General features: G+C 35.4%; 1 protein-coding gene across 1 annotated transcript in view; it reads left to right on the top strand.

Annotated features, from left to right (window-relative positions):
• The window catches only part of EML6 (EMAP like 6), a 121,856-nt gene that overhangs the window by 36,465 nt on the left and 68,275 nt on the right, over positions 1–17,116 (top strand). The window contains 5 exon segments of the mRNA XM_041125523.1: positions 2,455–2,614; positions 8,598–8,696; positions 10,816–10,884; positions 13,591–13,776; positions 15,690–15,825. Of these exon segments, the coding sequence (XP_040981457.1) occupies positions 2,455–2,614; positions 8,598–8,696; positions 10,816–10,884; positions 13,591–13,776; positions 15,690–15,825 (650 nt within the window).

Genomic DNA, 17,116 nt, shown 5'->3' with positions numbered 1-17,116 from the left:
CACCTAGCAGTTCAAAACACAAGCAATGAAGTTTATACTCATTTTAAAAAGGCAGGGAAGGTTGCAGAACCTGTGCCAGCAGGAAGTGACCCATACAGCAGAAATATTGTATAGCTGCACATAAAATTTTTATATTTTAATACACAACAAACATGTAAATCATATACAGGTATCAAACAGTCACTAAGATTTGTTCTTGAAATTGGACTCCATTTCCTTACTCTGTAACCCACTGTTCTGTCTGCCAAAAATAAACACTTGGTTATCTAACAGCCAGACTGAACGTAGGCAGTTATAGTGCATTGTAAAGGCTGTTAGTGGGAGATGAATGTCCTTAGCGGTTCTGAAAAATCAGAGTACTTAGGTGCCAAAAATTGATATTAGTTCCTAATTTTAGTTCCCCCACAAGTTTACTTCATGCATCAAAACAGATAAAACAAATAACAGATACTTTCTGTACAGACATATTTATGTTGTAGGAAATGTGTTCTTGTTCTTAACCTCATATCCAGGATTGGAGATACAAAATGTAAAATAGGAAGTTCTACTATGTGAAAAGTGAACTGTACAAAACAGCGGTAGATGTAATTAAGCTGCAGTTCTGTTCTAGCAGTGAGATAGGTTAGCCCAATTAATCTTTTCCATCTGGTTCTTATCACTGAAGAAAAGTATTCAAACTTAACTATGGGTATCACAGCTTAAGCGTGGTGGAGTCATCCTTTATATGTTTAGAATTGAGGTGAACTTGTTGACACACAGCATAATGTAGAATCCAAGCCTATGAAGGAAAGGGGGAATGAGCAAGTGCAGGAGCAGATAAAACAGTTTTACTGGGCATTGTGCTAAAATTGTTCTTTTTTCATGAATTGTTCTTTAACATGAAAAAAATTTGAATACATATGTTTGTGAAACTTCCTTAAGTTTTTTGATGAGTTCTTCTTAATAATTAGTATTATCTACTCCTGGGATAGGGAAGCTGAATATTTCTTCTAAGCCATCTGTCAATTTATTAATAGGATATTTTTCCTTATTCCATCTGTAGCTCACATACTCGGACATTGTTCAAATTTGTTTCCTGGATGAGAGTGTAAAACTGCCTTTGTATTCATATCACCTTGGGGAGGGTTTTTCATTACTAACAAACATCCCCAAGCTAGATCCTCTGGGTTTTGTCAAAGAGAATACCTCAAAGGTTGAAGGGTAACTTGACGATAGCTCAGAATAATTGCAAAGAGCAGCTTCTGGTACTATGTCACTACTGATAGCCTGCATTTCTCTTGTTAACGTGGGATGAAGTTTGCTAAACCGTGACCTTTTGTCTTTTGTGTTACAATGAAAATCTATTATGTGTGATGAGGAAAATATAATTATTAGTTGATTTTTTTTTTTTTTTAAATGATGCTACTGCTTGCTTCCAGAAAATGTTTGACATCTAAGAGAAATGCTTCCAACACAACAAAATGGAAGTAAATGTAAGTGTTCACGCTTAGGCAAGGGTAAGGGAGAAGGATGCTGTGGGCTGTCTGGTGGAGATTTTCCTATCTGAAGGACTGTGAACAGAAATACAGTTTAATTCTGCTGACAGAGCCTGCATTAGGATGCAGCTTGCATTAGCATATCTGTACAAATATTAGAGAGAATAAAGAAGTTGAGTGTTTAATATGCTTAATAAATGTGTAAGGGTAGGTCAAAGCAAGTCTTCTGGATGCTAGTGGATTTAATCACTGAAAACCAGGAAACAGTTTTTGAAACACTGGCACCTTTCTTGGATTTAAGTAGTAGAAATATGGCTTGATGTGACAGCTTTTGTGCAAAGTACCGTTTCTAACTGGCTGTTAGAGAACATGAGGTAAATTAACAAAGGTAGAGTAAACTTTACTTCTCCTTAGGCAGCAGTAACTAAAAGTAGATCTTAAAATACATATGTCATTGTTCTTCAAATATAGGAGAAATAATTTATTTCTCTGTCTCTTTTGAGGTTACTATCTTTAAGCATGTAAAGATGAGAGGATTTCTTGCATGTAGCTTTCATAGTGAAAAATATCCATTACTCAGCCACTGGTCCATATTTCAGAATATTTGAGCTGATGTGTAAAAGAGGAATAAATTGTAGAAAACCATCCACTGACTTCATAAAGCTATGAGGGACTAAGGTAAAAGCCTGTGTGTTCATTCAGTTATGTTTTCCTTAAATTGCCTAGTTAAAATATTATTACATGATAAATTGTATTCTGCACTAGCCATGCTGGTCTCAGTAAAACACATTATTTTAAGTAAATAATGGGATAGACTGAGTTTTGAAGTCAGTTGATATGATCAGTCCAATAAATCCAAAGGAGCTGAAGTTTTTGAGAACTAAAAAAAATAAAGTTATTTTTAAATTTCATTTTTACATTTTATACTATTTTACTGATTCAGAAAGTGTATTATAACTTCAACTCTGTTCTATTTCAGCCTTGCAGTTCACCCGGATAAAACTTTAGTAGCTACAGGGCAGGTTGGAAAAGACCCTTACATTTGCATCTGGGATTCCTACCGTGTACAGACTGTGTCTGTTCTTAAGGATGCACATACACATGGAGTTGCCTGCTTAGCTTTTGATTCAGATGGCCAGGTTTGTATATCTTCTTTCTCTGTGTTTTGAATTTAGTTTGATTTCTGCTTCTAGAAGATATGCACATTAAAGTATTTTGTGTAGCTATATGGCTGTAGTACTGAAACTCCTATTACAATTAAATTTTTAATGTAAGGACTGCAAATACAGCTCTTTCAAAGAAGATGTTTTTGAGATTAAAACCACAACCTAGCATTCAAGTCAAGTAGAGGCATTGGGTGTTGGACAAATACCCATAGAAGAAAAGGCCCTCTGTGGCTCAAATGTAATAGCTTCACCACATACTTGTCACCTACTGTTCAAAGAGATCAGTTCCTGGCCAAGTCCTCACAATCCTGCAGCTTTTTTGGCAGAGGAACTGCAGTAATCTCACTGCTAGGAGAGTCTCATTGGCTGGGGTGCACAGTCAACTTAATTGAATAATGGGGTTAGGACACAGAGTGTGTGGCTTTGTACAATGTGATTAGATTATATGATATTTTGAGACAAAATTTAAAATATAAGATGGGCTAGTCACAGCTAAACACATTGATTTATTTTTTCTTCCCCTGGAGGCGAACTATTAAAAGCATTCAGTTGTGAATGAAGTAGGAGGAAAATAGATCTACAATTCGCATAAACCTGAGAAATATTTCACATTCATAGTTTTATAAATAACTATCTGTGCCATTTTGTCATTATTGATAGCCAAATGAGTTTTCTGGTGTAACGCTGTGGTCACACTTTATAGCTGCTTGCTAAAATATTTTTAGGAATGTTTAGATTAGCTGATACCTGGATTTTTGCAGAGATCCTTATTGGTTTTTGTATTTGCTTGCGTACCTCAGAATTTAATCCCAGTTGGGCAGAACTGCCTTTAGAGATTTTCTTAAAATCACGTACTAGACGATTAGCTGCCTATTGACAAGTGCTTCATTATCATATGCCTAGCTACTTTTCCACTGACCACATAGTGCTTTTATTACTCTTCCTGAGATCAGAACTGGCCATACAATGCATAAAATGTATTCTCACATGAAGCAAAAGTACTTTTATTGTGCATTATCTTGTGTATATTCAGTTTAAAGATTAATCTGAAATGAAGGACACCAACATGAGCAATTGCCTTTAATGTTTTTAAAAAGCATTGAGTAACTTGAATTACTAAACAGCACTATGGATTATATTTCCTCATTAATAAGTGGAACTAGCTTTCTATTTTAAGCCTAGTTTTCAACCATCTTCTTCCAGTTTTCTTAAAGTAAAGCCATTTCCTCTGAAATCTCATGTGCCAATTCTAATTAAAGAAAAAGGTGTTCCTGGGAATTGTGGAACAAAAAATCAAATGAGAAAACCCCTAAATCAACAGGACAAATTTTCTAATGCTATAGTATTTGCCAAGATATTGTTCATTCAGAGATACCTGTTCTTAAAATTTTCTCTCATTTTTAACTTCAGAAGACTGGTGGATACACTTTTTTTTTAAACCTATTTAGGCACCTAATGGCAATAAAGACTCACTAAAGAGCCCAGTCAGTATGAGTTAAAGGTGGAGGGTCTTCTGAAAATCCTGCTGGGTGCCTTACTGTGATTAAAAACTGAACTTAATGCTGTGCTGATCTTGCAGAACAGTAACGTTCTGTTTCTGGAAGTGCTGAAAAAGTTGCAGTTTATTCCGGAAATAAAAATTTGCACAGAACGCTTTTATATCTGGAGAAAGACCAATGCTGGAAAACATAAATATGGATAATGTGTCTTGGCTTTTTGTTGCTCTTTCTGGCTTTGCAGAAGAAGCTGAAGTGCTGAGCCAAAATTAAAGGGCATGGTAGAAAGACTTTTGAGTATTTGGAATTCAGAGCTGTTAGCAGTTCCAGTTTATTTAGTCAGCACACACAAGGGAGCTGGCATCTTGTGATAGGACAAAATAGACTTCGCATATATTGCTCACACCTTTCCTTCTAATGCACACCTTTCATTCTTTTATATTGAATGTCTATTAACATCCAAGAAAGATTTGTATTTTAGCCCCAAACACAAATCAATTTAACAATCATGTAAGGTATAGATGCAATAAGAAATGTATTCTTCTCTCTGCTAACTCTGTCAGCTGTCCACTTTCTAAATAAAAGTAGACTGAAGAAAAGCCCAGATAATTCTGCTTGTCTACCTGAGCTGGATCCCCATAAAGTCAGCTTGGCTTCCTCCCACTCCGCTGTGCACAGCTTCTGGTTCCAAGGGTAGCTGCTGTGTTGAATGCTGCACAGCTCCAGTATGTGGATTTAGTGTGGGTCTCAAAATAGTGGCACTGCATCCATATTTTAGCCAAGTTAATTAGCTCTTCTTGTACCAGAAATGCCAGGGTGTCTGTTTCAAGCATTCAGATGAATTAGTTCTGAAATATTACTCCCTGCTGGACTTGAGGTGACACTGCATGGAGCTTAGTTGCTTCTGCAGTGCTTCCCTGGCATAATTTACTGCAAACTGGGTAATGGAGAGTAAACAGGATTTGTTATCTCTTATATGGAGAAGATCAATATGCAGCTTAAATCAGGGGATAGCTTATATGCTTCCTTTATTTTACGTATCTTCGATACAGCTTTAAATTTGGAGACAAACATATTTTGATGGAGATGGGAGATTAATATCTTGCAGAACTGTAGCTATTATAAAATACGTGTTTTAGTTTGGGCTTCTTCTATATGACCAGGAGATGGTATTTGGCTGGAAGGAAGCTGCACTTTGTTCAAATGTTTAATGAAGAGCTGTCAGTTTGCCTATAAGTAAAAATGTCTTTTGTTGAATCGGGAATTAACTGCAGTTTCTCCTTAGAAGTACTAACATCTACCCTTCACAGTATTACCCACAAAGCTGATGACTTTGATATGGAAGTATTTCACCAATACTATACAGTACAATTTCTGTTCTGAGTTAGTTTAGATGAACCTTTTTTGTGTGCTTTCTAAAAATAATTAAAAAAAAAAAAATGGAGTGAGGAGGGCACTGCCATAATACATACATACATTTCTAAATTTGGCTTTAGGTAGCAGTAGGCTTCTTTAGCCAGATCTTTAAATCTGTGTAGATTTAAAAATAATTTTTTAATTATGTGCATAAACTAGTTGGCAGATATTTTCTTCTGGTAGTTCTGTGAATTCTCGGAACAGAATTCTGTCAAATTGTCTTCCAGAAGGAGGACTAAAAGTGTAAGTGTTTCAACCAAAAAGGAGAATCAGCATTTATCACTTTTCTGCCAGCAGGAGACCTTCCTCAGTAGACCTATGTTGAAAGAATATATAAAGTATTTCTTAATTTCCCCTAGTACTTTCACTGTCCATCTACCCCGCTAATTGTAATTTCCTGACTGGTAGTTACAGTTCAGGTCTGAGGTTGTTCACATCGTGAATCTAAGATACTGTAAGTACTGCCATGGTTTCCATGGTGAAGAGAACAGTATAAGAGAGGTGAGAAAAAGTTGGAATCAGTGAAGGTTCCATGAAAAATATCTTGTGTTTTGATCAGTACATCCAAACCCCTGGGTAGGTGTTGATTGCTCAAGGGTGAATAAATCTTATTTTTGCTACAATAATAGTCCTTTCTGAAAATAAATATTTTTATGTTGGTAACTGGCAGGAGCATGTTCATTCTTTCGCATATTTGATTTTCATTTTCCTTCATTACCATACATCTGATAATCAAGCATGTTTTCCTAGGTTAAATGCAGATATTCAGTACGCATCTGAGAAAAAATTTGGGGTTCTATCACATCTAGCAATAGAACCCCAAATTTTGAACCTACCTTTATCTACCATTTCAAAGACTCACATATGGAGAGTCTTCAAATAGATTTTGATGTAATACATTATAATCAAGTCTTCTGACTACTTGGTGTCTTGCAAGTTCCTGCAGTAGATTCTCACACAGTTTGGTTTAACAAGACCTCAGGTATTTTTATTTCAGTGAAAGACAATATGAAAGTAGACTGGACTCAGGAACTTGTGGTGTAAGTCTTTAAATGGTTTTAGGGGTTTTTTTGATGGTTTGGTTGATTTTTTTTTTTTTTTTTTTTTTTTTTTTCATTAATACCATATTGCTTAGTACATTTGCTGGTAGGATATTGGTTGGGTTATGCATTATTCACTAGGCGGAGGTCAGGTATTGCATTAGGCATAATGCATGTTGTTAACTCCCATAAAACCAAAGTTTAAAAAGATATATTTCATTGCGCTAAAATAGAGGAACTGTAACTATTAAGAAGACCGTGAAGGGTGCATGTGTACCTACCGCGTTTAAACCAGAAGTGTTTGATAGTGGCTCTCCTAAGAAGGAAGATGTACACTACGTTTTTATGATTATAAGTGGCATGAAAAGGCATGGAGTACTTTGCCTCTGAATTATTTTGCTACGGAATGAAAACTGAACCCTTCTGTTTCTTTGTGAATAGTGATTTCTTCTCTCGGTTGTGCAGTAGTTTATAGCCTTACTGCAATTAGTATTTTTTCTAATATAGCATTTTAGAGGAATCTCTGGTAATTACACTTGTTTTATTTGCTGGCTCAGTCCTTTTGTATTATCATAGACATGTCCAGACTTTAAACAATTTGCGTATTGAAAATTTGAGCCAAAAAATAGTGGACATTTAGTTGAAGGAAATTCAATTGAAGAGATTCGGTTTGCAAGTCGTCTTCTTGAAGCAAATCTTCAAGGAAGAGATCTAGTCAATGTAATGCCTGAAACATATGTCCATTTGGACCAGATGGTTCATCTGCTGATCTTTGTCTCTGAGGCAAAAAGGAAGGGTTCATTTATTGCATGTTCTTGAAGTGCAGGCTTTCCTATAACAGAGCAAAATGCTTAGGAGCTTCAGTTGGACTGTTAATTCCTTGTGATAAGAAGTTATTAGACAGGACAATGAGAAGAACAAGGGACAGGCAGTATGGACACAACAGATATGGCTGTTTTTAAGAAGTCATGTTACTGAGCTACAAGATTGTTTCCTGTGAAAATAGTCTCCTCTTCCCATGGTACAAGTTACTCAGGCCTATTCCTTTTACTAATATCTGTTGGACATATCCATTATATATCCCTATCCAACATCTGTTGGCATCACATCCATTATATACCGTTGCAGTATGTTTGGCACTAGCTTAGTCTTTGCACTGGTATAGATCACAACACCCAGTTCTACCATCTCTGGTCTGCAGTCAAAGATCTCTCACCTAATAAGAAACTCTGATGGAAATCATGTAAAGTTGGACATAATTAGCACAGTCACTGGAGGGGAAAAAACCTACAACCTCCACAATAACCATTGATCTTCTGGATGTGTTGCAGATGTATGCAGTCTACGTCAGTCTAGCTCAATGGACAAAGACCTTCTCCTCTCCAGATTTTCCCTTCCATTTTAATTTTTTATTTTTCTTTCTTGCATTATTGAGATGTAAAGGTATTAAAATTATTAGTTCTTTTAATTGGTGGCTAATTAATCATTTTAATCAATAATTTTAGTTAATTTGGTGATTAATTAATAATTTTAGTTATTTTAATTAGTGATTTAATATACTAAGCTATGTAAAAGGCAATTATTAAAAGTATATCCAATCCTGATTCTAAAGCTCCACAAAATCAACCATAATGAACAAAACTGTATTTGGAAATAGTGAGAGCTTTTATTTCCCATTCACTTTTATTATCAGATTAATAAATCAAAACACTAGAATGGTGTGCACCTGAAACAAGCACCTCAAATATTTCATTATAAGAATTGTACTTGAGACATTGGTAACCTGAAATTAATAACCTGACTTTTTAGGAAACATTAGAAATTTCAGTGCTTTCTCCAGTGAGTAAGTGATAAGTGTGAGGATCTTGATGGTGCCTTTGCAATGTGGTTCAAACGCAGGTCACGTGGGAAAATCAATTTGTACACATAATAATCTGTATGACAGTAAAGTGATTTTTTTAAAGTTGATTTTCTGTTAACTGGATTACTATTGTTTTCCCTTAGCGTTTAGCTTCAGTGGGACTGGATGCCAAAAATACAGTGTGTATTTGGGACTGGAAGAGAGGAAAACTACTGGCAACAGCTACAGGCCATTCAGACAGGGTAATTGTATGAAGGGTTTACTGAATTTTGTCTGGGAGTTGCAAAAGTGTTTAAAAATAATTTTTGTTTATATTAGGTTAATGAAAAGATAATTTTGATCATTCTACCTAGCTTTTTAAAATACTGAACAAGGCATTTATTTATTCTCACTATGCCAGACATAGCACAAAGCACTGTGCTAGTAAATGAGGCGCATGATGGATTCTTCAGCTGACTGTCTAGTAAGCCTAGGGAGGAAATACTTTGTGACTACACAGTGATGAGGATGATTTATAGCTCTTTATATGAGATGTGAAATGCTAGCTCAATGGACAAAGACAATGTTCTTTCTGAATATGTCAAAAAGACAGTTTATCCTGAGGGAAAGTTTAATTATCTCCCTTTTATTTTTGCTTAAGACAGTTACCTGTAGAAGAAACATAATTAGGATAAACAATCCTTTTATATCTATTAACTTCAGGTAAAGGATCGTAACTTCAATAAATATGAGAACTGAACAGGTTTGAGTTTAGAATATTATTCAGGATTAGGAAATATTTAAACAGGTTTAGCATAAGCAAAATACCTCCCCAACATATATAAACACAAGCATGCATACAATGAAATAAATTATGGACGCATATTGACAACTTTTCTCTTACCCATATTAAGATATAACATGTTAGAATGTTATAATATTGAGGTTTTATAATGTTTTACTACACGATGGAGTATTTATATATGCAAAGCAGCAGACTAAACCCTTCCTTACAGTTTGTGTGTACATACAGTCCATCTGCATCTTATGTGTCATCTGAATAAATCTGGTGGTTCATTTTTACTTACAATGCTCACAACACAACAGAATCTTAGTCCTTACTCAAATTTCTCTTTCAGAACTGATTCATTTCCCAGTTACATCAGTGAAAGTTTTGCTACTGGCCTCAGTAGGTACAAGATCAGGTTCTGAATTAGCAGAAGACTCCAGGACAGGCAAGAAGTACCAAAACCTTAGTCCCAGTAGACTTTCACAACCAGAAAAAGGAGATTTTGCACTGAAGAGGGAGTGGGAAATAATGTATATCTCATTAGGCCACAAATTATGATGACTTAGTGTGCAGGAGTCATAAAGCATTTCTGAAGGTGAAATACCTTGTGTGTTCCAACATTTAAATAAAATAGTACTTGAACTACTGTAAATCCTGATGTTTATAAAGATTATAAATATTTTGTAGGAAGGCAGTGCTTCCTCACATATAAAATGAATGATGGGTAAGCTTAAGATAATATGTTCCTGTAAGCTGATTGAAATTCTCTTGTGATTCATACTTAACAGCTGAAAAGCTAAAAGCATCAAAAAGTCCCATTGTCTTTCTCTACAGGCATACATTTCCTGAAGTAACTAATGATTGTGGTAACCTCATTGGCTTTCAGCTTGGACATTGAAAAGCTGAATGCCAGAGGTTAAAAGTCTAAAAAAAAATGACATATTGTTGAAAATCTGGGCCAAAATAAAAACTTTTTGTTTCCAAACTTTATACAATATTTTTCATTTGGCATAATCCCATAGACATAGAATACACTGTGAGTTTGTTCTGGTAAGCTATATAGGATCTGATACTTCATTTTTTGACGCATACTGTTGTAAATGTAACATTAATCAAAATGAAGCATTCAATTTTAACTCTGTAGATTAGGTTAGAAGAATGATATTCACCCATTTTGTTTCTGGGGTCTTTTGGTAATCAGGTTAAATTAGATACTGTACCTTTTACCTAAAATAATGAATAAAGATAAATGTACCAATCTTTCATCCCTAAACTTGAGGAATATTAGCTTGCACCGTAATTCCCATTTTATTTGAGACAGTAAATATTGTTTATTCAATAACACCTTGGAGCTGGAATAGATTGGTAGTGTGAAGGCAGGAATGAGGTGTGTTGACAGAACTATGTAAGGAAGCCTGGATATTTGCCTTAATCTTTGTTTACAAAGAGTTGCAAATTTATCTAAATAGCGTTCTTTCATTTTTAGTAATTTGTTGCAACAGAAATGATGCCTAAAAATTGGTAAAAGCAAACTGAGCCTAGATGCAATTACTATATAATTCAAAATATCAGCTTACTGTATTTCTTCACAGATATTTGATATTTCCTGGGATCAATATCAACCAAATAGAATCGTCAGCTGTGGAGTAAAACACATAAAGGTAAATATAGCTTTTATTGTTTACTTGTTAAATAGTGAATAAATGTAATGAAATAAATTTGTTCTCTTATATGATGAGGGCTTTAAATACAAGAGATCTTATATTTTTCTTTCTTTATTCTGTGAACATTTTAGCAAAACTTTGTTTGAAGCCAATTTAGACATTCAGCAGTGACTGAGGTGCAGATCCACTCAACAAACAAGGCGGGAAGATCATTTGGTGTAATTTTCATCATTATACACTTGTAAATTTTGGGTTCTCTCCCCTCTCCATTCTACCTAAATTGTCTCAAAATTGTCTCAGCCTTTAGTGATTTCTCTCATTAAGCATCACAGAAGGTCACTGAGCAGTTATAGGAGGAACTAACTCAAAAGTATGAATTGAATGAACTGCTGTTTGGCCTATCGTGCTACCAGCATTTGTAGGAGTACCACAGAGGTGTGCAAGACCTGAAGAGATGAACAGATGAAAACTAACGTCTCACTATTTGCTCCCTCTAAGTCACCTTTGCTGGAGATGATTTAAATATGAACCTAGATATGTACCATAAGATTAGGATAAAACATTCTTGTGCCTGTAAAAAGCTTAGAAAGAAATCCTTCTGTTTGCCAATATTCCCTGCAGGTTTCCATTTTTTCTCCTGTCTCATCTAAAGCATTCCTAACAGATGGTAATTATTTCACATGACTGGGGTGGGAAGAGCTTTAACTAGAAGTTTAGGAAACCAGTTAATATCTCTAGTTCTGATTACTGAAAAGCTTGTGTCCTTAAAATTACCACTGCTTTCAAACTGTGGGTGGTTTTGGCAGAAGTGATACCATCTGTTGTATTCCGCAAGCTGTTTTCCAACACCTGTCTTTGTTTGGCACCTGTATTCTGTTTAAAATGGCCATAATTACCCTGCATATGCATAATACCAGGCAAAGTAAATACATATAGATAGAGGCATGCCAAAAAACCTCCCAAAACTGTGGAGGGGAAATGATTAGATGTTCCCCTCCAGTGATGCTCAAACAGCAGTCTGTATTCTTGCTGTTCATTATAAGGCTGTGGGAATGTGATAATTACTTTAACTTGCAATGAAGGAAAAGAACAGCTCTAAAGTAATTGTATCACTTTGAGAATTGGGACTAGTACTTGGGAATAGTGCCATTTATTCCTTTAGCATTTCAGTTCTATTGGCTCATTTGGCTGAGCAGATATTAGAAGCTGCAGTAAAGCCTTAGGAGCTAAGGAATCTCACACTGAGCTCGGGATCCTCCCTCCACCCATTTCCTAACACTGCTATCTGCCCTCTTGCCCTTCTAACCAGAAGTGAGGAGGCTATATGTTTTACTCACAGAATGAAAGCCCTAGGGGAATTATTGCTGCTGCCTTCTCATAAATTGGCTTATGTTAAGAGGCAAGGGGAAAATATAATTGAATTAGAAATAGAGAAGGATCTGAAATAAAAATCCCAGGATTTTCTGGAATTCAGCTTTATAGGAATTTTATAGGAGTAAATACAAAGAGAAAGACCTAAAAATTCAGCTTATAGCCACAAAAAGATGTAGGCATATAAAGTGGGAATGAGAGACACATTATGTATCTATGCCAGACACTTCAATACTCCTGTCCAGTCTCTGAAGGTATCTCTCTGGTGTGCAATGGACGGCAGATCATAGATGCCTCAACTAGTAAAGATGCGAGCTGGCGAGTCCATTCAGGACTCTGCTACACCATGTAGATTTACTGTTCTGTTTCTGCATGTGTCTAGAATGCGCTAGTGCTGGCAGGCTGGGTATTTCAGCATGTCTCTTGCATGTCTAATTGAAATTCTCCTTACTCTGCCTTACCTGGAAGGTCTGATCCTTGAGGGGGAGCTGAGTGCACTAACGATCCTCTCAGCTTCATAAAATTATGTTGATTTAAAAAAAAAAAAAAAAAGAAAAGAAAAAAAAAAAAAAAGCACTCTGAACTGATTTAAAGAATACATTTATAGCCAGCCACTAAAGACATCCTTCTAAGGCAAACTTTGTATTCTCTTGACTCTTTTCTCTTCCCCAGTTTTACATTCTTTTTGCAGAATGTTACCATGTCTGTGTAGAAGTAAGTCACCATTCCACACTTAGAGAACCTATTACTCTCACAGTCAAAGAGAGTTTTCTCACATACAAGCATTTGCAGTCTCCATCCAACAGATGGTTTCTCAGTAAATATAACTATTTTTGAGGGATGTATCTCTTTCAGTGCACTGGAAAAGGGCAGAAATGTGTACTCCAGGCACGTAAGTTCTTTAAGACCAAGTATTTTATTACTTCAGAACTGTAGCTGTATTTTAAGTTTCGCAGACAAGAAAAATGGGATGTTCCTGGCCTTAAAAATTGTGCAATTACACTGACAGATATCATCCAGCAAAACATGATAAAAGATAGCAAGATAATAAGAAGGGGTAATGTAGCAATAGCGAATCAGAATTGTGCCTCACTTTCTCAAACAGTTTGACCATTCTGGTTTGTTCTTAAACTTACTGCATTTGCCTGGGGGTTTCCTTGTTAAGTGGACAGTTTTTGGAGTAATGGACATTCTGATAGGACTATAGGAGTCATTTAAGTGTCTGTCCAGACACTGTTCTCTAAGGATGTACATCTGAGAGATCTGCACACTAATATGAAATGACAGAAATTCTGCAGAAATTTTTCCTAATATGCCATTTACATTTCACAGTTTTGGACATTGTGTGGAAATGCACTGACAGCAAAGAGAGGTATATTTGGTAAAACAGGAGATCTCCAAACTATCCTTTGTTTAGCATGTGCAAAAGAAGATATCACGTACTCTGGTGCTTTAAATGGAGATATCTATGTTTGGAAAGGGCTAAACTTAGTCCGCACAATTCAAGGAGCACATAGCGTAAGTTGTGTTTTTAATATCAATTTCTGAAATGAACTGTTCATTGAGTTGAAAAACTTCTTGAAGGCTTATCTACAAAGATTTTCTTCTGCTTCAGGTCAGAAGAATGTCTAAGACTGTTCATCAATTAAGAACTTACATGTAATTTTATACTTTGTTTACATGTTGTCAACAGAAGCTAGCTGCTGAACTGATACTGGCAGAACTGCTGATTTTCATAGCATTGCTTTAACCAAGCAGACTAAATCTAAAGTGAAGTTTCTAAATCTAAAGCTTCACAGAATGAGTAGCTTCAGTTATGATCAGTTTACTTAAAAATAGTTGATAACCAAATGATCATATTTTAAATAAAATTTTACCACTAAAATTCCCAACACTGAAGACTAACTTTTCTTGAAAGCTTCAATGTGGAGTAAACTTGTTTAATCTGTGACTTGTATTCCAACCATATTCCAAAGACAGTTTCCTCCAATTGGCTTCATAACCCCCTAATTTGGAGCACTTACAATTAGAGAGAGAAAGGGGAATGTATAGGATTGTGTTAGATTTCTAACCACTCTAATAAATTTACATCTCTGTTGTTGCTGCAGTAAAGGCACAGTAGGATTTTCATGTCTTGTTTCAAATGTATTTGAGAACTACTCCTGTTTTGAACATGATCGTGGCTAATGTCATTCTAGCATGGACTTTTTGAACAAAAGGAAACAAAAGAAGTATTTTCCTTAGAAGGGTGATATGAAAACTACCAGGTGTCACTATAGTTTTCTTCTAGAACATTTCTAGAAAGAGCACTGCAAACCCAATGGTTTTTTCTGACTGCCCAAAATTAGTTATGTTGGCAGTGCAAGAGTTGTAGTAGCTCTTCAAATTAGATCTAAGTGTTCAGGAGACTAATTGTTATTTATAGAATGAATCCCTAATTTATGAAAGCAGTCAGACTGAAGTCAGTGGGACATCTTACCTGCAGAAGTACTGTGTAATTGCCAGGTTGTGGTTATGTGCAACTGCAATAACATGGAAGTATATTTGGCAAACAATAAACCCTTGTAGTATATTTGAAGAATTTGTTTGCAGAATTTTATTTAGATTCATTAGAATGACTAAACACAATCTCTTTCTATAGAATGTGTTCTGTTTCATCCTTATAAATTATGGTGTTTGACATGGCTAATATGCATTATCTTGCCCAATTTCTAATCTCTATGTAATTAATTATTAGAAATATTAATTTATTAAGGCATTGAACAAGGCCACTTTGAAAACAGAGGTCTTCTCCTCATTGTATTAATTTCCATGCAGTTCAACTTGTTTCTTAAGTGAGAGTTTTTCCTAATAAAATACTGAATCAGCAGGCATTCCATGAGCTAGTCCAGTGTAGTACAGCACAATCATCAATAATGAGGCACTTTCAAAAATGAAGAAGAAATTCAAACTGTAATAGAAACTTGCCTTTCAATGAAGAGAATGAATTGACACTCTTTCAGTTCCTGTCAGATTCCAAATGATGTCTGAACTGAATTCATGAAAGAATGTCTCAGTCATCTCCGCACCTGTAAGAATATTTGTATTGCTTGTTTGCTTGTTTTTGTTTATTCTGGGTAACTATTTATTTTAAGTGTTCCATTATTTATTTAATAGTTTTTGCAATAATATTAACTAAACCAAATTGAAAGTTCTGCAAATAAGCTATATCACTGCTATTTGTACAAAACTTTCCACATAAATCGCTAAAGTGGAAGCACTTGAAATAAAAGTATCCCCGCCTTGTGTTTGCTGGTTTGCTTTCTGGATCGACAACATTTTACTGCCTAGCAATTTCTAGCCTTTAACAAGAGTCTGTTCAAAAATATTTGCTTTGTGTGTTTAAATCAATTGCAAAGAACTTTTAAACTTGTTATACTATTGGTTAACAGGCTGGAATTTTTAGTATGTATGCTTGTGAGGAAGGTTTTGCCACTGGAGGGAGAGATGGTTGCATTCGGTTATGGGACACTGATTTCAAACCAATTACTAAAATTGATCTCAGGGAGACTGAACAAGGATACAAAGGTAATGAGCTATTACTTTAATGGTTTTTCACACATCTAGATAATGGATTATGACACAATTTGAAGCATAAATGTCTCTGCGTACTGCTGACTTTTTACGTAATGACTGTATTTACTTTGGAGATCTGTATTCCCTTTTTTCTCTGACAATGATGTAGCCTGAAGAGTTTTCCATGTTTCATAGTATAAACAGAGAGATGCTTACAGTTGCTGCTCCCCACCATGCAAATACAAGAAGATAAGTAAAAACTAATTAAACACAAAAAGATAGGAGAATTAAGTTAGCCAATCTTTAACTTAATTAATCCAATTCACTTAATTGAGATTTCTGGAACCCAGTGTTCAAAGATGCTGAACATCTGAGCACTCCATTAGGTTCATTTGGAATGGTAGCACTTGGCATATTTAATAGAGAGAATGTTATTCAATTTTTGACAATCGTATTTGTTGAATCTAATCATACTTCCTATAAGCTTAGTCATCACTTTATTTTATGATTACACTCTCAGAGCACTTACATTCTCCATAGATCATAACGTACATTTTATCGAGATCTTAGTCTTCTAGGAATTTTACACATCCATTTGGACTGAGAGCATAGCAGTCTGTCTGCTGGTTGAAATAGGCTTTATACATTTTGGCAGCCAACTTTGTAATGGTTAGTGTTAATTTCCCCTGCTTCTTAGCTTATGTTTTTAGACCTGGTTTTCATATTAAAATTACCATTGGAATAGTTAAGAGGCCACTAAGAAGGATAAGATTTTCTTTCTCAATTATGGATATTTTGGCCTGTGATCTAGAAATAAGCTCATTCTGTTTATTTTTCATCTTACTTAAACCAGATGAGCTGGTGATTCTAATACTTGTAAAATGCATAGGTTTGCAATATCTAGACTCATCCAACAAGCAAACTGCCAATAGCCTTAGATGAACACTGCTCCACCAGTTTGCCTTACTGTAGTGTAAACTCATGGAATTTAGCCCTCAAAAAAGTTGTCAGACACCCAACCAGTAGTCCCTTTGCTCTGTAGTTCTGGCTTTATATAGTTTTTTGCAGGCAGAATCGTAACATTTAATATTGATTTCTAGAAAACAATAGCAGTACCTTATGACCATTTACAGCAGTTTTGTCCAATTTAGAAATACTTTCTAAAAATTGTGGAGAAGTAAGCCTGCATGTGTGGGTTAGATCATTCTGGCTAATACCAGTCTTGCAGGCAGTCCGTTCCTAATAAAAGTCAGAATAACATATAAGAAGCGCGACACAGAGGAAGCAGTGCTCATGCACAAAA

Source organism: Aquila chrysaetos, chromosome 8, assembly GCF_900496995.4.
Source record: "Aquila chrysaetos chrysaetos chromosome 8, bAquChr1.4, whole genome shotgun sequence".
In the NCBI taxonomy this organism is placed as follows: Eukaryota; Metazoa; Chordata; class Aves; order Accipitriformes; family Accipitridae; genus Aquila; species Aquila chrysaetos.
This window is presented reverse-complemented; position numbering and strand designations above follow the sequence as displayed.